General features: G+C 42.4%; 1 protein-coding gene across 1 annotated transcript in view; it reads right to left on the bottom strand.

Annotated features, from left to right (window-relative positions):
- The window catches only part of LOC133994400 (neuronal tyrosine-phosphorylated phosphoinositide-3-kinase adapter 1), a 15,277-nt gene extending 3,412 nt beyond the window's left edge, over window positions 1–11,865 (bottom strand). The window contains exons 1-7 of the mRNA XM_062433647.1: window positions 11,678–11,865; window positions 4,305–4,672; window positions 2,904–4,208; window positions 2,280–2,819; window positions 1,939–2,181; window positions 644–750; window positions 11–44 (exon numbers count right to left, since the gene is read on the bottom strand). Coding sequence (XP_062289631.1) covers window positions 11–44; window positions 644–750; window positions 1,939–2,181; window positions 2,280–2,819; window positions 2,904–4,208; window positions 4,305–4,672; window positions 11,678–11,865 — 2,785 coding nt within the window. The remainder of the gene's footprint in view (window positions 1–10; window positions 45–643; window positions 751–1,938; window positions 2,182–2,279; window positions 2,820–2,903; window positions 4,209–4,304; window positions 4,673–11,677) is intronic.
- Between the last annotated feature and the right edge of the window lie 1,910 nt (window positions 11,866–13,775).

Genomic DNA, 13,775 nt, shown 5'->3' with positions numbered 1-13,775 from the left:
CTGCTGGGACTGCAGGGCACTTGAGGTTGGGCCAGACCATGCAGCTGAACACATTGAAAACAGTCAAATAAGTGAATCTATATAGTGCTTTATGAAAATTCTGTATTTACATTTCTAACAAACCTGGAAGATCACTGCAGTGCTCTCTGCAGTAACAACCAATCATAGCACATGTTGAATAATACTGCAGTTCCTGTGGACTGCCAGGAGGATGCAGCACTGCTTCATCTAATAAAGGTTGAGGGAGGGTCAACCAGACGCATGCAGACAGTCTCTGCAGCACACTCAAACTGCGTCAGCACTTGCTATGCAGCCAGAATCTGGGCAAAATGTGCTGCCAGAAGACTGCAGCTCATCACTCCAAAACATAGTACAGCATGTTCTTTCATCCTCTATTCTCTAACATTTACTGATTACATATATGCCTACGTCATATACCTTTGCTGCTCTTATTCTTTTGAGGCAAGCCAGAACCTTATTCTGCTCAGTGGGCAAATCTACCTGCTATAAATAGATCTGCAGGAGCACTGTCTCCAGCAGGAGGGGAAGCCATAATGAGAACAATATTAATGTTCGCTCCCAAATCTGCCATGAATGAAGTTAATAGCGTCTAAAGTTATAAGGCTGGGTATTATATATTCACCTGATTCAGGGCTTCTCGTGCTGGTAGACTGTTCTGTCTCGGGACATCTCCTCCACCCACCTGTCTCACTCCAGCAGCAGAGGAGGAGCGGCCCAGCCGCCCCACTTCTGTAAAGAAACAAACATTTGTGCCTGCTAATGAGAACAACGGAACATAACTTTTCATTTCAACACACAGAGCTATGAATATTTACTTAGCCTTTGTACATTGTGTGCTTGTCATATTCTAAACAGTTAGACAATTATAAAGTTATATTAATATCACAAACAATGGATACTGGAGCAACACATTTTTATTAATGCAGGTACGCTTTCACAGAGATTTGTTGTGTCACTGTTTGTCTGACAGCTGGATATCTTATATTATCTTGTAAACACACGACCATTACATTTATTGGACAGGAACACATAATTTAATCTTGGTGGTGATCCTGATCTGCAATTTCCGCTATTCTGCAATTATTGTTTATCCAGACAGAACCAAAATAAGATTGAGAGTTAATTTAATATTCTACAGGGTTTAAAAAAAAAAAAATCAAAAATAGGTTTAACAATGAAGTGACAGAAATGATTTGAGTGAAACAGATATTTGACTGTTGGGCATTGGTGAAGGGTTGCACTCTGACTATATTATAGTTTCCTTTAATATCACTTTACTTAAGAGGCTTACCTGTAATATTATTTACACCCAGTCTGTATATGTACTTAGCTGATATAACTGCATTTAATTAAATTATAATGTGCTTTAAACAACTGGGTTTGCCACAATGTACAATGTTAACAGTATGAAATGTGCCCGGGGCTCATGAATATGTGTGTATGCGGGGATGTGGGCATGTTTATGAAACCCTTCTTTTATTGGCTCTGCTTCAAGGAAAGTATTGCACTGATTCTCAAGGTAACCAGCATCTCTCTGTCTTTGGAGGAAGGCCTTGAGTGAAGATGTGACTGACAAAGAGACACAGAGGCTTCAAGGCTAACTTCAGTACAGCAGGATGTGCTGGACAGAGAGGAGAGTCTCTGCCAGTTTAAATCTCTACTTTAGCAAACAAAAAATAACTTAGATGGGGAAAGCTGATCTCTTCCTAAAATCTGGGGGTGTTAAGTTTTGTTTTATGTCTAACAAGGGCAAAAAAACCAAGCTGGCTGTCCAAATTTAAGAGCTTCGTCATCGCCCAGGCAGCAGAAGAATCCCCATGTAAATCTGCTCACAGTATGTAGTTCCTTCCTAAAGAGGATAATGTGGTTTTCTTGTTTGTCTTTTTTAGAAGCTATGACTGAAAAGATTATGCCTACCTCCATTGCGACAGGCAGGGAAAGTCTGGCAGGGAAGAGGCAGTCCCACTCTGGGCAGGGCTCTGAATCCTGGGCTGCTGTCCACGCCTGCCAAGGACTCACTGTGACCAAGGGCCCTGCTAGTTGCACCACTGAAGTGAACCGGGATGCCTGAGTGGCCTCCGCGAGACCCCATCCCTAACTCCTCTTTATCCATCCTTAACAGGGCATCAGCACTGCCATTCCACGTGCGTCCTTCGTCCTCTGATACAGGGGAAGGAACAGAATGAAATATCTTCAAGATACTGATTTTTTTTCAAAATACCATCTGCACTTTGTATCCAAAATGACCCCTGACTTACTCTCTGTCTCTCTGCTCCCGTGGCTGAAGGACAATTTCCTCTGCATGGGCCAGTAAGACCCCTCATCTGCGGCTAAGCTGGCACTGCTGTCCCAGGGCATGAAGCCAACTTTGGACTGGAGGGACATGGACCCTCCGTTACTCTTAGATGCCCCCTCACCTACACCCGTAAGACTCGAGGGCTGTTGCAGACTTGGCGTATGAGAGCTTCCTCTCAAGCTCTCGTAAGCGGGCGGTCTCCGGAAGCCACCGGAAGGGTAGGTCCACAGCAGGGGGCTGTCTGAGGAGGGGGGCTTGTATGCTGGCAGGCCATGAGGAGTGTGAGAGCGGAGGTGTGGACGAGAATGAGGACGCTGGGATGAAGATAATGGCGTAGGGGTTGAGCTGGTGCTGCTATGAGATGTGTGGCTGCTAGTGATGATATCCATCTGTAAGGAATGCGGCCCTCCGTCCCTGTCCCGATCCCTGTCACGATCCCTGTCCCGATCCCTGTCACGATCCCTGTCCCGATCCCTGTCCCGATCCCTGTCCCGATCCCTTTCTCTGTCTCTTTCTCTTTCTCTATCCCTGTCCTTGTCTCTATCCCTTTCCTTGTCTTTTTCCTTTTCTCTGTCCCTGTCTCTACCCCGATCCCTGTCTCTGTCTCGGTCTCGGTCTCGGTCTCGGTCTCGGTCTCGGTCTCGGTCTCGGTCCCGATCTCTGTCTCGGTCTCGGTCTCGGTCTCTATCTCGTTCCCTCTCTCTTTCCTTGTCTCTGTCCTTATCCCTCTCTCCTCTATCTGTCTTTAAGAGGAAGCTAACCGATTTGCCCTCCTTGCCTGAACTTGAGGTTTGGGTCTGGACGGTGGCCTGTGACGAAGTCTGAGAGCTGCTCTTGGTCGGAGCAGGAGAGTCCCCTCTTTCTGGCTTACGATAGTGATGGTAGTGCGACGGGCGGTGGTGAGGGTGGTGGTGGTGTTGGGAGAAAGGGGACGTGGATTTGGAGGATGGAGGCAGAGGTGTTGAGTGACTCCTGGCTCTCAGTCCAGGAGCAGGGCCCAACTGGGCGTCTCTGCTGTGTTTGTCCTGCGGCGTTATACTTCCTCCTGACGACTCTTTAGAGCCTGACATGGATACAGATACATTAGAGGACGTTGAGGAGGAGGTGCTGGCTTGAGTCGTGACGCTGGACGTTTGAGTCCCCATTTTAGCAGAGGCAGAAACCTTGTTTTGCACCCCGACCCCACTGGAGGCTGCTGCGGGCTGAGGGAAAGCCAGCAGCGGTGGCCGGTGTTGTAGAAGGTTGGGAAAAGGGGCTGGGATCTTCGTGTTGGACTCGGGCTCAGATTTACCCCCTTGCAGCAGGTAGGGAGTAGGCGCTCGTGGGGTGTGGGGACTGGCGGAAAGGACCTGGGGGACAGGGGTGGAGGATGTGGAGGAGGGCAGAGGAGATGAATGAGAGATCGACACAGTGGCTTTGGGTTTGGAGTAGGAGGGAGAGGAAGAGGATGGGCGTGGCAGAGAGGAGGAGCTGTTTGAGGAAGATGAAGTGACATGGTAATGTTTAGAGGATTTCAGTTTTTCGTGTTTGGATGGGGGGTGTCTATGGGACTCTCTGTCCTCTTGCGATGGGTATTTCATCTCCTCGTAGATAGCCTCACTCTGGTCTGAATCAGAGTCAGGTGTGGTGGCCACAGGGGTAACAGGGTGGGGGGTGGCGGTCTGGCTGTCTCTGGTGAACACCTGGCCCACCATCTCTATATAGACTGGCTCATCCTCCCCGTCTCCTGTCTGAATCTGAGAGTCTGCTGCCTGGAAAGGCAGGGATGTGGCAGAAGGAGGCACACGTGGAGGAAGGGGGTCAAAGGAAAGCTGCGTGCTGGGACTTCTCTTGGGCTTTAAAGGAGGAACCTTCTTTGATCCCATGTCCCCAGAGTCAGACTTCTTCATGGCTTAAAAGAAAAAATGAAAATATCAAGAATCTCAATAATCTCAAGAAAATAGATAATTCTCTCAGTAGAATGTGCATCTGGAAAAATCCTTCTTACCATTTTTCTTCTCTGAGTGTTTGGTCTGTGAATGAGAGGGCGGGGGAGGTGGCGGCGTTTCGGGAGGTCCTCTGCTGTCAGCGGATGAGGAGCTGAGGCGAGTGCTGGGGTGACGTTTGGGTTTGGCCGGAGGGCAGCGCCCACCATGTTGGGACTGGGTGTCAGAGTAGTCTCCATTCTCTAGACTTGCATCCCCAGCACCGACCGCATGGCATGACTGTGAGCGTGGCGCCATGGCGGAGGCACAGGAGTGAGGGGACAGGTCCTGGGAGGCCGGCATGGTCATGAAACCCATTCGGAAGTGCCGGCGGAAAGAAGCCAAGTCTCTGACTTTGCCGACGGTAGCTGAAGGGTCATTTTGGGTGGAGCTACAATTTGGGAAAAGGGTTGGATAGGTTTGAGAAATTTGGAAGCATGAGGAAATCATAGTTAAGCAAAAAAAACATTCATACACTACTTTACCCTTTATATTATTGACCTCCTTCTTTCCACACTCTCTCTCTTTGGTCTTCAAATATCGCCTTTGCAATAAAAAAGAATGCCTGCAGGGCTTTTTGCTGCAAAAAGGGAAAGCCCTAGAGGCACCTTCATCTTTTGCATTCCCATATCTTTCCATCTCCATTCCTCCACATCTGCTTTACCCTCAAACACATTTAATTAGGAAATCAATTCCCTTGTCAAAAACAAAGTGCTCTTAGTGTGATCTTAGTGTGCTGCTGGAATTCCCTTTTTCTTTATATCCTCAACCCACATCTGTAGTCTGCTCTCATTGTCGTCTGAAGAATTTAATCTGTTACCATGGGAACAGTTGTGATTGTCATGTATTTCATGGTTTGGCTTTGAAATCACCAATGACACAAACTCCCAAAGTAATAAATAAAAATGAAGGGAAAAATCTGCGTTTTTTACCGAACTGAGCAATACGTAGAATTGTATTCCTTTTTTTGGCTAAAAAAATACTAGATATCTTTTATTACATTAACACTACTAGATCCAAGTGCTTACCTTACTATTGTAACATGTCTATGCTCACAAACCCATAGTTGTGTCTGCAGTTAACAAATCTGTCCAACCAGGACGAAGGGCGAATTTTAGAAGAAGTTAGTTACAAGTACACTGCAGTAAACCAGAATATAAGTGTGCCAAGATCCTGACAGATTCAAATTAAGCACAGTTCAGGTGATAGTACGAGTGGTTTAAGTTGTTGACATAAATTTGTGAGGTTTGAGGCTTGGCTGAGTTCACCAAAGGCTTTCAAAATGGTTTCCAATAACCTTGTCCTTGCTTCTCTGCTTTAGAGATAGTAGGTGCTGTGATGGTGTGGTGTCCTAACCAGGGGGTTGTTATGCAGCTTCACTCCACAGCAACACAACACAAGTCCCTTGTCACAAGGTTGACTTACACTTCATGTACAACTGATTTATCATTAACAAGGCAACTGTGCAGTTTCTGAACTTACACAAAATGTCAGAGGGGATGAAAAAAAGATATGTATATATGAATATATATATATATATATATATATATATGTGTGTGTGTGTGTGTGTGTATATATGTGTGTGTGTGTGTGTGTATATATGTGTGTGTGTGTGTGTGTATATATATATATATATATATATATATATATATATATATATATATCAAAATCACAGATCACAACATTTACTACAGCAATGGAGGAAGAAATTATCTGTTTCCTGTTCCAGATTTGTGTTTATCAATTCTCAGGAAATGTGCAGGGAGCACATCTGGATAACCACATCTGTGCCTACATGTTTGAGGGTGAAAGAAATTGTGTTTTTGAGTGTGTAATTAAATGGCTCAAATGCATGATTATTATGTGGCAACATATGACTATGGGTCACGCAGTGCTCTCTTTTAGATCAGTTGTGAGGCAGTGAAGCACAGTAGAAGACAATTGGAGCTTACAATTTGAAGTCAACATCGAGCGAGCAGCAGAAGCAGCACTTAGGCTGCTCATCCTGGAGAACACAGAGGTTCACTTTTCATCATAACCACTGTGTGTGAGTCCCTGAATATGTGTGTTTATGTGTGTGGTATAGCAAAGAGTGTGTTTGCATCTGTGCGAGTATGTTTGCGCCCTTGAATGCCTGTGGAGATGTACTTGTGACTCCTCACAATCGACATAGATACTACAGGGCCAAATTTAGCCCAGAACAGAGGCTGAGCTGCTCCTCCAGGCATCTTGAAGTGCTCTGCTTTTTTCCTTCTTCTTCTAAGGGCAGAAGAAGCTCTCAACATCTTGAAATCAGGACCAAAGAGTCAGCTGTTCAACAACTATCAGGACTTTCTTATTCTCTGTTTTATTTTTTGCTTTACATAATCTACAGTAACTATCACTTAAAGCATTAGCTTTTGGAAAATACACATATTTGATGTCTTGCTGACAGTTAGATGAGAAGTTAAACACCACTCTTATGTCAGTCAACTTGAAGCTAAAGCCAGCAGCTTTATTTTGCTTAGCTTAGCATAGAGACTGGAAACAGGGAAACAGCTAGCCAGGCTCGGTCTGAAGGTAACAAAATCAGCTTAGAAAGTGATGTCAATCCTCTCATCCAACTGTGTGCAACAAAGAAAATTAGTGTTTTCCCAAAATGTTGAAATTTTCCTTTAACACTTAATCCTGTATTCTCTACAGAAAAAAAATGCTTCTGGCTCTTGTTCACAAAATGAAAATCTGTAGCCAAGAGTGAGTTGAACCTTGTTAATTCAGGACACATTGATTATTCAATAGTAGCTCTTGCTTATTACTGGATCTGATTGCTGTCGTCACATGATCTGATGCACCATTTTAATCATGAATGGAGCTCGATAAGTAACGATGAATTAAACATAAATACTTCAAGGAAGATTCCTCTCGTGCTGTCTTGCTCTGTCCGAAGTCCAAACCCGGATTACTTGCCTGCATAAGTTTGAGGTGTCTCGAAATGATTTCAATCAAATGTTGAACAAAAACTAAGAACAAAAGCAATCTTTGTGCAATAAAGACATATTGTCTTTGTTGTCTTCAAAATCATATGACTTCCAGCAGATGAAGATTACATATTCATCTTAAGAGAGAGTCTAAAGAGCCTGAGTTCACCCGCTGCTCCTCTGTAACCTCTTAAACACCTATAGGTTCTTGAACACCATTTCCTCAGAGTGTGAGATATTCCCAGAAGCCTTTAAGACTATGGTGATAAAGCTTTTGCTGAAGAAATCTAAATGAGTTAATCCTGCCCCTAGCACCTACCATCTTATTTCTAATTTACCTTTTTTTGGGGCAAAGTTTAAGAACCAGTTGTGTTTAAAACGGCTGAAAAATATTATCTTATATTTGAAAACATCTGGTTTGAGGGCAAATCATAGCAGTAAGTTTGAGATGTGTTAAGGTTGAGCGTTGACTTTGAGTGTTTAACTGTCCTCATTCTGTTGGACCTCACTGACATATTTGACACAATACACGACACTTTAATTGACTGCCTTAAGTTATGGGTTGTCTCTAGTGTGGGTTTAGAATGATGTGATTCTTCTTCTGTCACTGGAAGAAAATTGCATAAAGAGTGAAAACTGCCTGGTGGTTTGACTCATAGCAATAAAGAATAAAGAACAAGCTTTGTTTCCTGATTCTTCTAATAGTATCATTATAGTAGTATTTGCCAACATGTGATTCACACTCGTAGGTGGCCCTAAAGCAACCAAAGACAAAAATACATTTTTATTTATAACTATATCTCCGATATGAATAACCAGTCAGATAATGACTTCTTGAAACTTTAGCAGGATAATAATGATCTTTGCCTGCCTGAAACTCATTTTAAACACTGACCTAAACTTTCACACTTTTAACTGATGTGATAAAGACTGTTTTCTGTTTGTGCATTCACATGTTCAAAACTAAACTGGATGATGCTAGATCAGCCAGAATATGTTTTAATGGTCTGAAAGTGCTTTGAAACATGTGATTAAGATATCATGGTTTGGATAAAAAAATATCTCTCCTCTCTGGGTTTGATGTATGCATAAAAGAGAGATAAGAGTGATCAGGTCGGGTCAATGAGTTCAAACAGAGCTTTGAACTGAACTTGTATGTGAGTTTTTGTTCAGTGTCACTAAAAGGAAATGAAGATTTTTTTTTTTTTAAACAATCAATATTCATCAACCTTATCTATTTAACAAATTTAACATCATCCCACATTTATACCCACATCAGATGAGCTCAGCATGAATAACAGTCACATGCAGACAGTGGGTAGCAGAGACAAATATGCAGAGAGAGAGAAACCTGCTCACAATCTGGGCCAGTGCACATTAATCAACATTTCAGTTTCCACATCAATGTAAATGTGCCAGAGTTATGTAAATTTTCATCAGTAGTCCCTGGGCAGGTTATTACAAATGAGAGACCTAATATCATCAATACAATGCTTCAACAAGTACTACAATACAATATAATACATTAGAGAAGTAATAGAGATATATTTAAAAATGAGAGTATGTAAAGGCGGTGCCAGAGATGAGGTGAGAGAGTGCAAGCCCATGTAAGACCTTCAAGATGAGGTGCGCACCTGCAGAATGTTTAAAACTATTAGGCTATTGGCCTTTTAGTTAAGTGCTTTTAGTGTCTGTCTGTAAAGGGACTCAACTGGATTCTGAGTTTTCATGCTTGCTTGAGACCAGTCTGTAAGTCATTATGCTACGTTGGAGAAAATCATTGCATGCATAAAGAGGTTGGCTCTTGGCCTCCGTTGTTAGGTATGGGTTATATTTGCCTAAAATTAGCTGTTTTCTCAGATTCGACAACGACACAGTTAATTTAAAATGACTGGACGAAGAAGCTGAATTTTCTCTTGGCATTAAAAATATTTCTAAATGTTCAGGTTTTTTTTTAACCTTACAAATATTACAGAACACTGAGCAGAGTGCAAGTTATTTATTTTATTATTTATACAAACATGGCCTTGCACTTGCTTATATATGGAGAACCAAGAGAGATGTGCTAATGATTATTACAGTTCATAACCAATTTATAAACTGCATCCTGGAAATTCATGGCAAAAGTTTTGAAAGTGAGTTTTGCAATAAGACTTCAAAGTTGAAATGTAAATTGGTATCCAGCTGATGAAAGCAAACTAAATTCCCCTCTTACTTTCACCCATAAAAATGTTTCATTAAATGTATTAGCATTTTTTTTCATATATATACATAAATATATATATATATATATATATATATATATATATATATATATATATGTGTGTGTTCTCTCAACTTAATTTGTCAATGCAATTATTTGTTTACGATTTCATCTTTTCACCTTTAATTTGATTGATATAATGAATTGCAATTTACATGTTTTTTGGGTTTCTTTTAAAGATTTTTATACATTTTTCTATTATTCATCCATCTTAGTCCAATAGTCCAACTTAATATCACTTACTGACTTGCTTCATAGGGATTTGCAAAGTGCCAGACTACACCCATGTTGGCCTGTTCACACTGGTCTCATAATTCTGTGCAAGAATTAATAAAACCTCAGCTGGCAGCAAGGTTTTCTTCCACCAGTCACCACTACTGGGAATAGTCTGTCTGCCATAAGAAACCGTCTCTATTTTTAAAACTCATATTGAAACTCACCTATTTACCATTCTGTATCTCCACCGCCGTCTGTGCTTTATAAATGTGATTTCTCTCCTGAGGGCCTGCTGGAGATCTCAAACTGTCTACCTGTGCCCTTCACGTCGCTTTCTTTGTCTCTCCATCCTGCCCCCACCTCCCTCCCTCCCTCCCTCGCTCCCACCGGCCCTGCAGTCGTCACCGGTCCTGCCTCGAGTCCATTTGGTTTCCATCCTTTCGTCCCAGTACGGTTTCATCCCTGACCCTTTCCTGTTCATAATCATCACCGGTCATGTCCTGCTTCTCACCTCTGCTGCTCTGGCCCTGCCTGGCTCTGCTTTCATCGCTCATCATGTCCCGTTGTCCCACTCACTGCCCTACACCTCCACTGGCTTGATGCTGCCATGACGTTGATCTCTGCTGCCAACACGAATGCCTCAAATTACTGCTGTGAGTCAGGAAGCACTGGATGACACTTGGAGACGAACTGAATTGTTGACTTTGATGCTCTCCCTCCACAGCACAAATAGCCCCTCAAACAGCGTGGAATTGGTGGATTATAGGTGACTCACATTTGAACGGAACATCTCTCCTCTGTCCCAGAAACACACACTCAGAAACACGAAATCACTCACTCACAGGCATGCACACACTCATTTCAAGTCAACACTGTCACGATTATGATTCAGAGTGTGATGATGTTATGCTGTTGTCAACTGTTTTGCCCACTTATGTAGTGAGATTGAATTGGTTCTTTTGTAATTGAATTAGTTTGTTTTGATGCTTGGATGACTGTAAAATGCTGTTGCATACTGTACATTTTATTTAATTTGACTTTGAAATCACATAAAAACTGCAATTACAACAACTTGGTTAGATAGAAGAAGTTACTAATATTATTATTAGTAGAAGCAGTAGTAGTGGCAGAAGTTATTATGATTTTTAATATTATTATTTTTATTACCGTCTGTGTGGTGATTTATTATTATCACTTTTCACTTTCACTGGAAGACGTCCAAAAAGAGGAACAGGGCCTGATAAATCAGCAGCTAGCTGTGTCACTATAGTGACTGAACACACACACTGCGCCTAATTTTACAACAACTCTTCAATCCTACTGAAAGGGTGCTGGTAGGATGAGCTTTGAGGCCTGCACCTAATAGCAAAACAGTTGTTACATATTCCAAGTCATAACAGGTAAGGTTTTCTAGTGTGTAATTCACTCAGCTAACACACAATTAGATCGTATTCAGTCGTCACCAGTACAACACATTAAAACTGGATTTAAAAAAAGAGCTAAAGGAGTGTATGGCCTATATACAGCAGTTGCTCCATGAAAGATTGCATTGACATGATGCATTGCTGTGACTTCTAATGCATGGTCTCATTAAAGCATAAAGGTTAGAACCTCAAATGAAAGTATGTAGTCAAAATAATCATGTGTTGAGACAAATGAGGCAACAACTGGATTTCATTTTCTTTTTTATGGGTTTTGCTCCCCTTTTACCCTCTGACATTTTGGCTGATATTATAGTAGTTTATCTCATCTGCTGAACATATTAACTTCATTATGAAGTGCTGTTATGCAAATTCGCCCAAGACTTTTCAGGCTAACCCGTCTGACTTCATGAACTGCGCTTGGAATTGAGATTTGGAAATTAAACTCATTCACGCTGGCTAAGAGGTTTATATCCCCACTGAACTGAACCCTAATGTAATCCCATATATGCAGAGCTCGTGTGAGCTGATCCTCTCACCTCTTTTTACTTCCCTCTTGGTCCCTCTGCCTCCAGTCCAAACGGCTCTTACGATACAGCAGGTTCATGTCGCTGCGGGGTCTCTCCTCCTCGCAGCCTATCACAGCGCAGTGTAGCCGCTTGCTTCGCCTCTCTATGTCACGCAGGAAATGCTCGACTGCCACATCCTGGGCAGAGCCAGAGTTCATGGTATAGAAGAAGACTCGGGAGAAGGCGACGTATGTTACAGGCAGCCTTCTCCAACTCACCTAAACAAGAAGAAACAAGGGAAATGTTTGAGCTCATCAATCATTAAAAAACATGTTCAACAGCTTTCCAGCCTACTTGCAGCTGACAAGATTGACAGTGATTGCTTTGTGATGCGGCAACACACTTAGAAACCCAAATAATCAAACCCAAATTACTAGCAGAACTTCAGGAGAGTCAAAGCTTATCACGCTCACTGTGTCAAAGCGGTCAATCCTGCCCATTACTCCAACTGGCAGCCTTCAAAGCAGACACAGTGATGCATAATGATGGAGGTTGCAGTTTTGTTTACCTCAACCTCTAGTGTATCACATGAAAAACTATTTATACTTTCATTATCCAGTTATGAATATTTGAGTAAGCATGGTAACTCAGCTGCAGAGCGTCTCTGGCTGCAGGCCCTGGGATGGCCTAGCTAAGCCTGTCTGCTAGCCAGACAGTAATGTGGTTTGTCATATGTAGCGCATGCACAGCTTCCTACTCACGCTCACCCCATGAGAAGTCAGGCTTGTTGTGGGGCAGATATTTGAGGGCCCAACAGTGTTTTCATGCTGGTGAATGGAAGTGCGCAATGCAATTGGCTAAGAAAAGCACAGCTGTCAGCTGATGCATGTTTCCAGTGTTTTTCCATCATAAATGGAAACAGAGCATTTGAGGGTTTTCGGTGTAGGACATTGGAGCATTATCATCTGTGCTTCTGGCATCTGGAACTGTAGCATCAGTTTGTTTTGTGTTGAACAGTATTGTTGTTTTGCAACAAAACTGAATAAATCACTTCACATGAGAGGCAATGAAATAAGACTCATATATGGTGTTTGGTTAGTGATTTTCATGGCCAAAAGTGACAGAAAAAAGACACCCAAAGAGAAATATTAAACAAATTATGTTCTCTACTTGATACTTTTTAAAGTCACTATTGTGCATTCACAGCATGTTACAATGAAACTGCATGTAAATCCAATTTAATGAGCTCTGAATTATGCTTTTATATTCCCTTTATATTCCCTGAGGATGCGAGCAGCATGAAAAGGGCATAAAGAATACATGATATTTACATTTTCCAGAAAGATAATTGCTCCTCTAATTCTGTACAGCTTCAGAAATTCACATCATTTTTGTTAGAAGAATATTTTAACCATGTCTCAATGTAAAGACAAAAAAAAAAAATCTAAATCCACAGTATGAGCGTCAGGCAGGGTTACCTGGGCCAGGCAGCATGTTGAGCTGTGTGGCCGCGTGTGATTCTTTTGTCATGGCCCAGTGTGTCATCCAGCGTGTCAGCGTGGCTACTGCTATTCTTGTATCCCACAGCCCTGACCACAACCTCGACCGCTGCTTCTGCCATGCTTGCTGACTCATTGTTAATTAGGTTAGGGAGCTGCGACTGTAGGTTGGGCTTTTGTTAACAGGAGCTTTGATTTGGGTTTCTAGGATCTGGCAGCTGAGCAGGCACCCCTGCAATTGCCGCATTACATTCTGTGGGTTGGTGTGCAATTAGCCCAGCTAAAAGAACTAGGAGAATACCACCGTACATCCACAGACACATTTTTCTAATTGAACGGGCCATGAATATCATTTTCACAGATACAGTACACTCATGCATGCTGGCTGTGATTATTCCTGATGGTAACTTTGAATCCTAAAAAAATTCAGAGCATTTAGCAAGTTGTTTCAGGAGCATCTGTAGGGTCAGGAGTCGCTTGAATTCCTCTGATTAGAACCAGGAGGCAGATGGAGCCATGATTCATGAAAATGGATCTGCATGCAACGCTACCGACTAGTCATTCATGCACATAAGCAAACAGATCACACACACACTCAAATCCCCCCATACTCGCTAAACACACACAAA

Source organism: Scomber scombrus, chromosome 14 (genome assembly GCF_963691925.1).
Source record: "Scomber scombrus chromosome 14, fScoSco1.1, whole genome shotgun sequence".
NCBI classification, from domain to species: Eukaryota; Metazoa; Chordata; class Actinopteri; order Scombriformes; family Scombridae; genus Scomber; species Scomber scombrus.
This window is presented reverse-complemented; position numbering and strand designations above follow the sequence as displayed.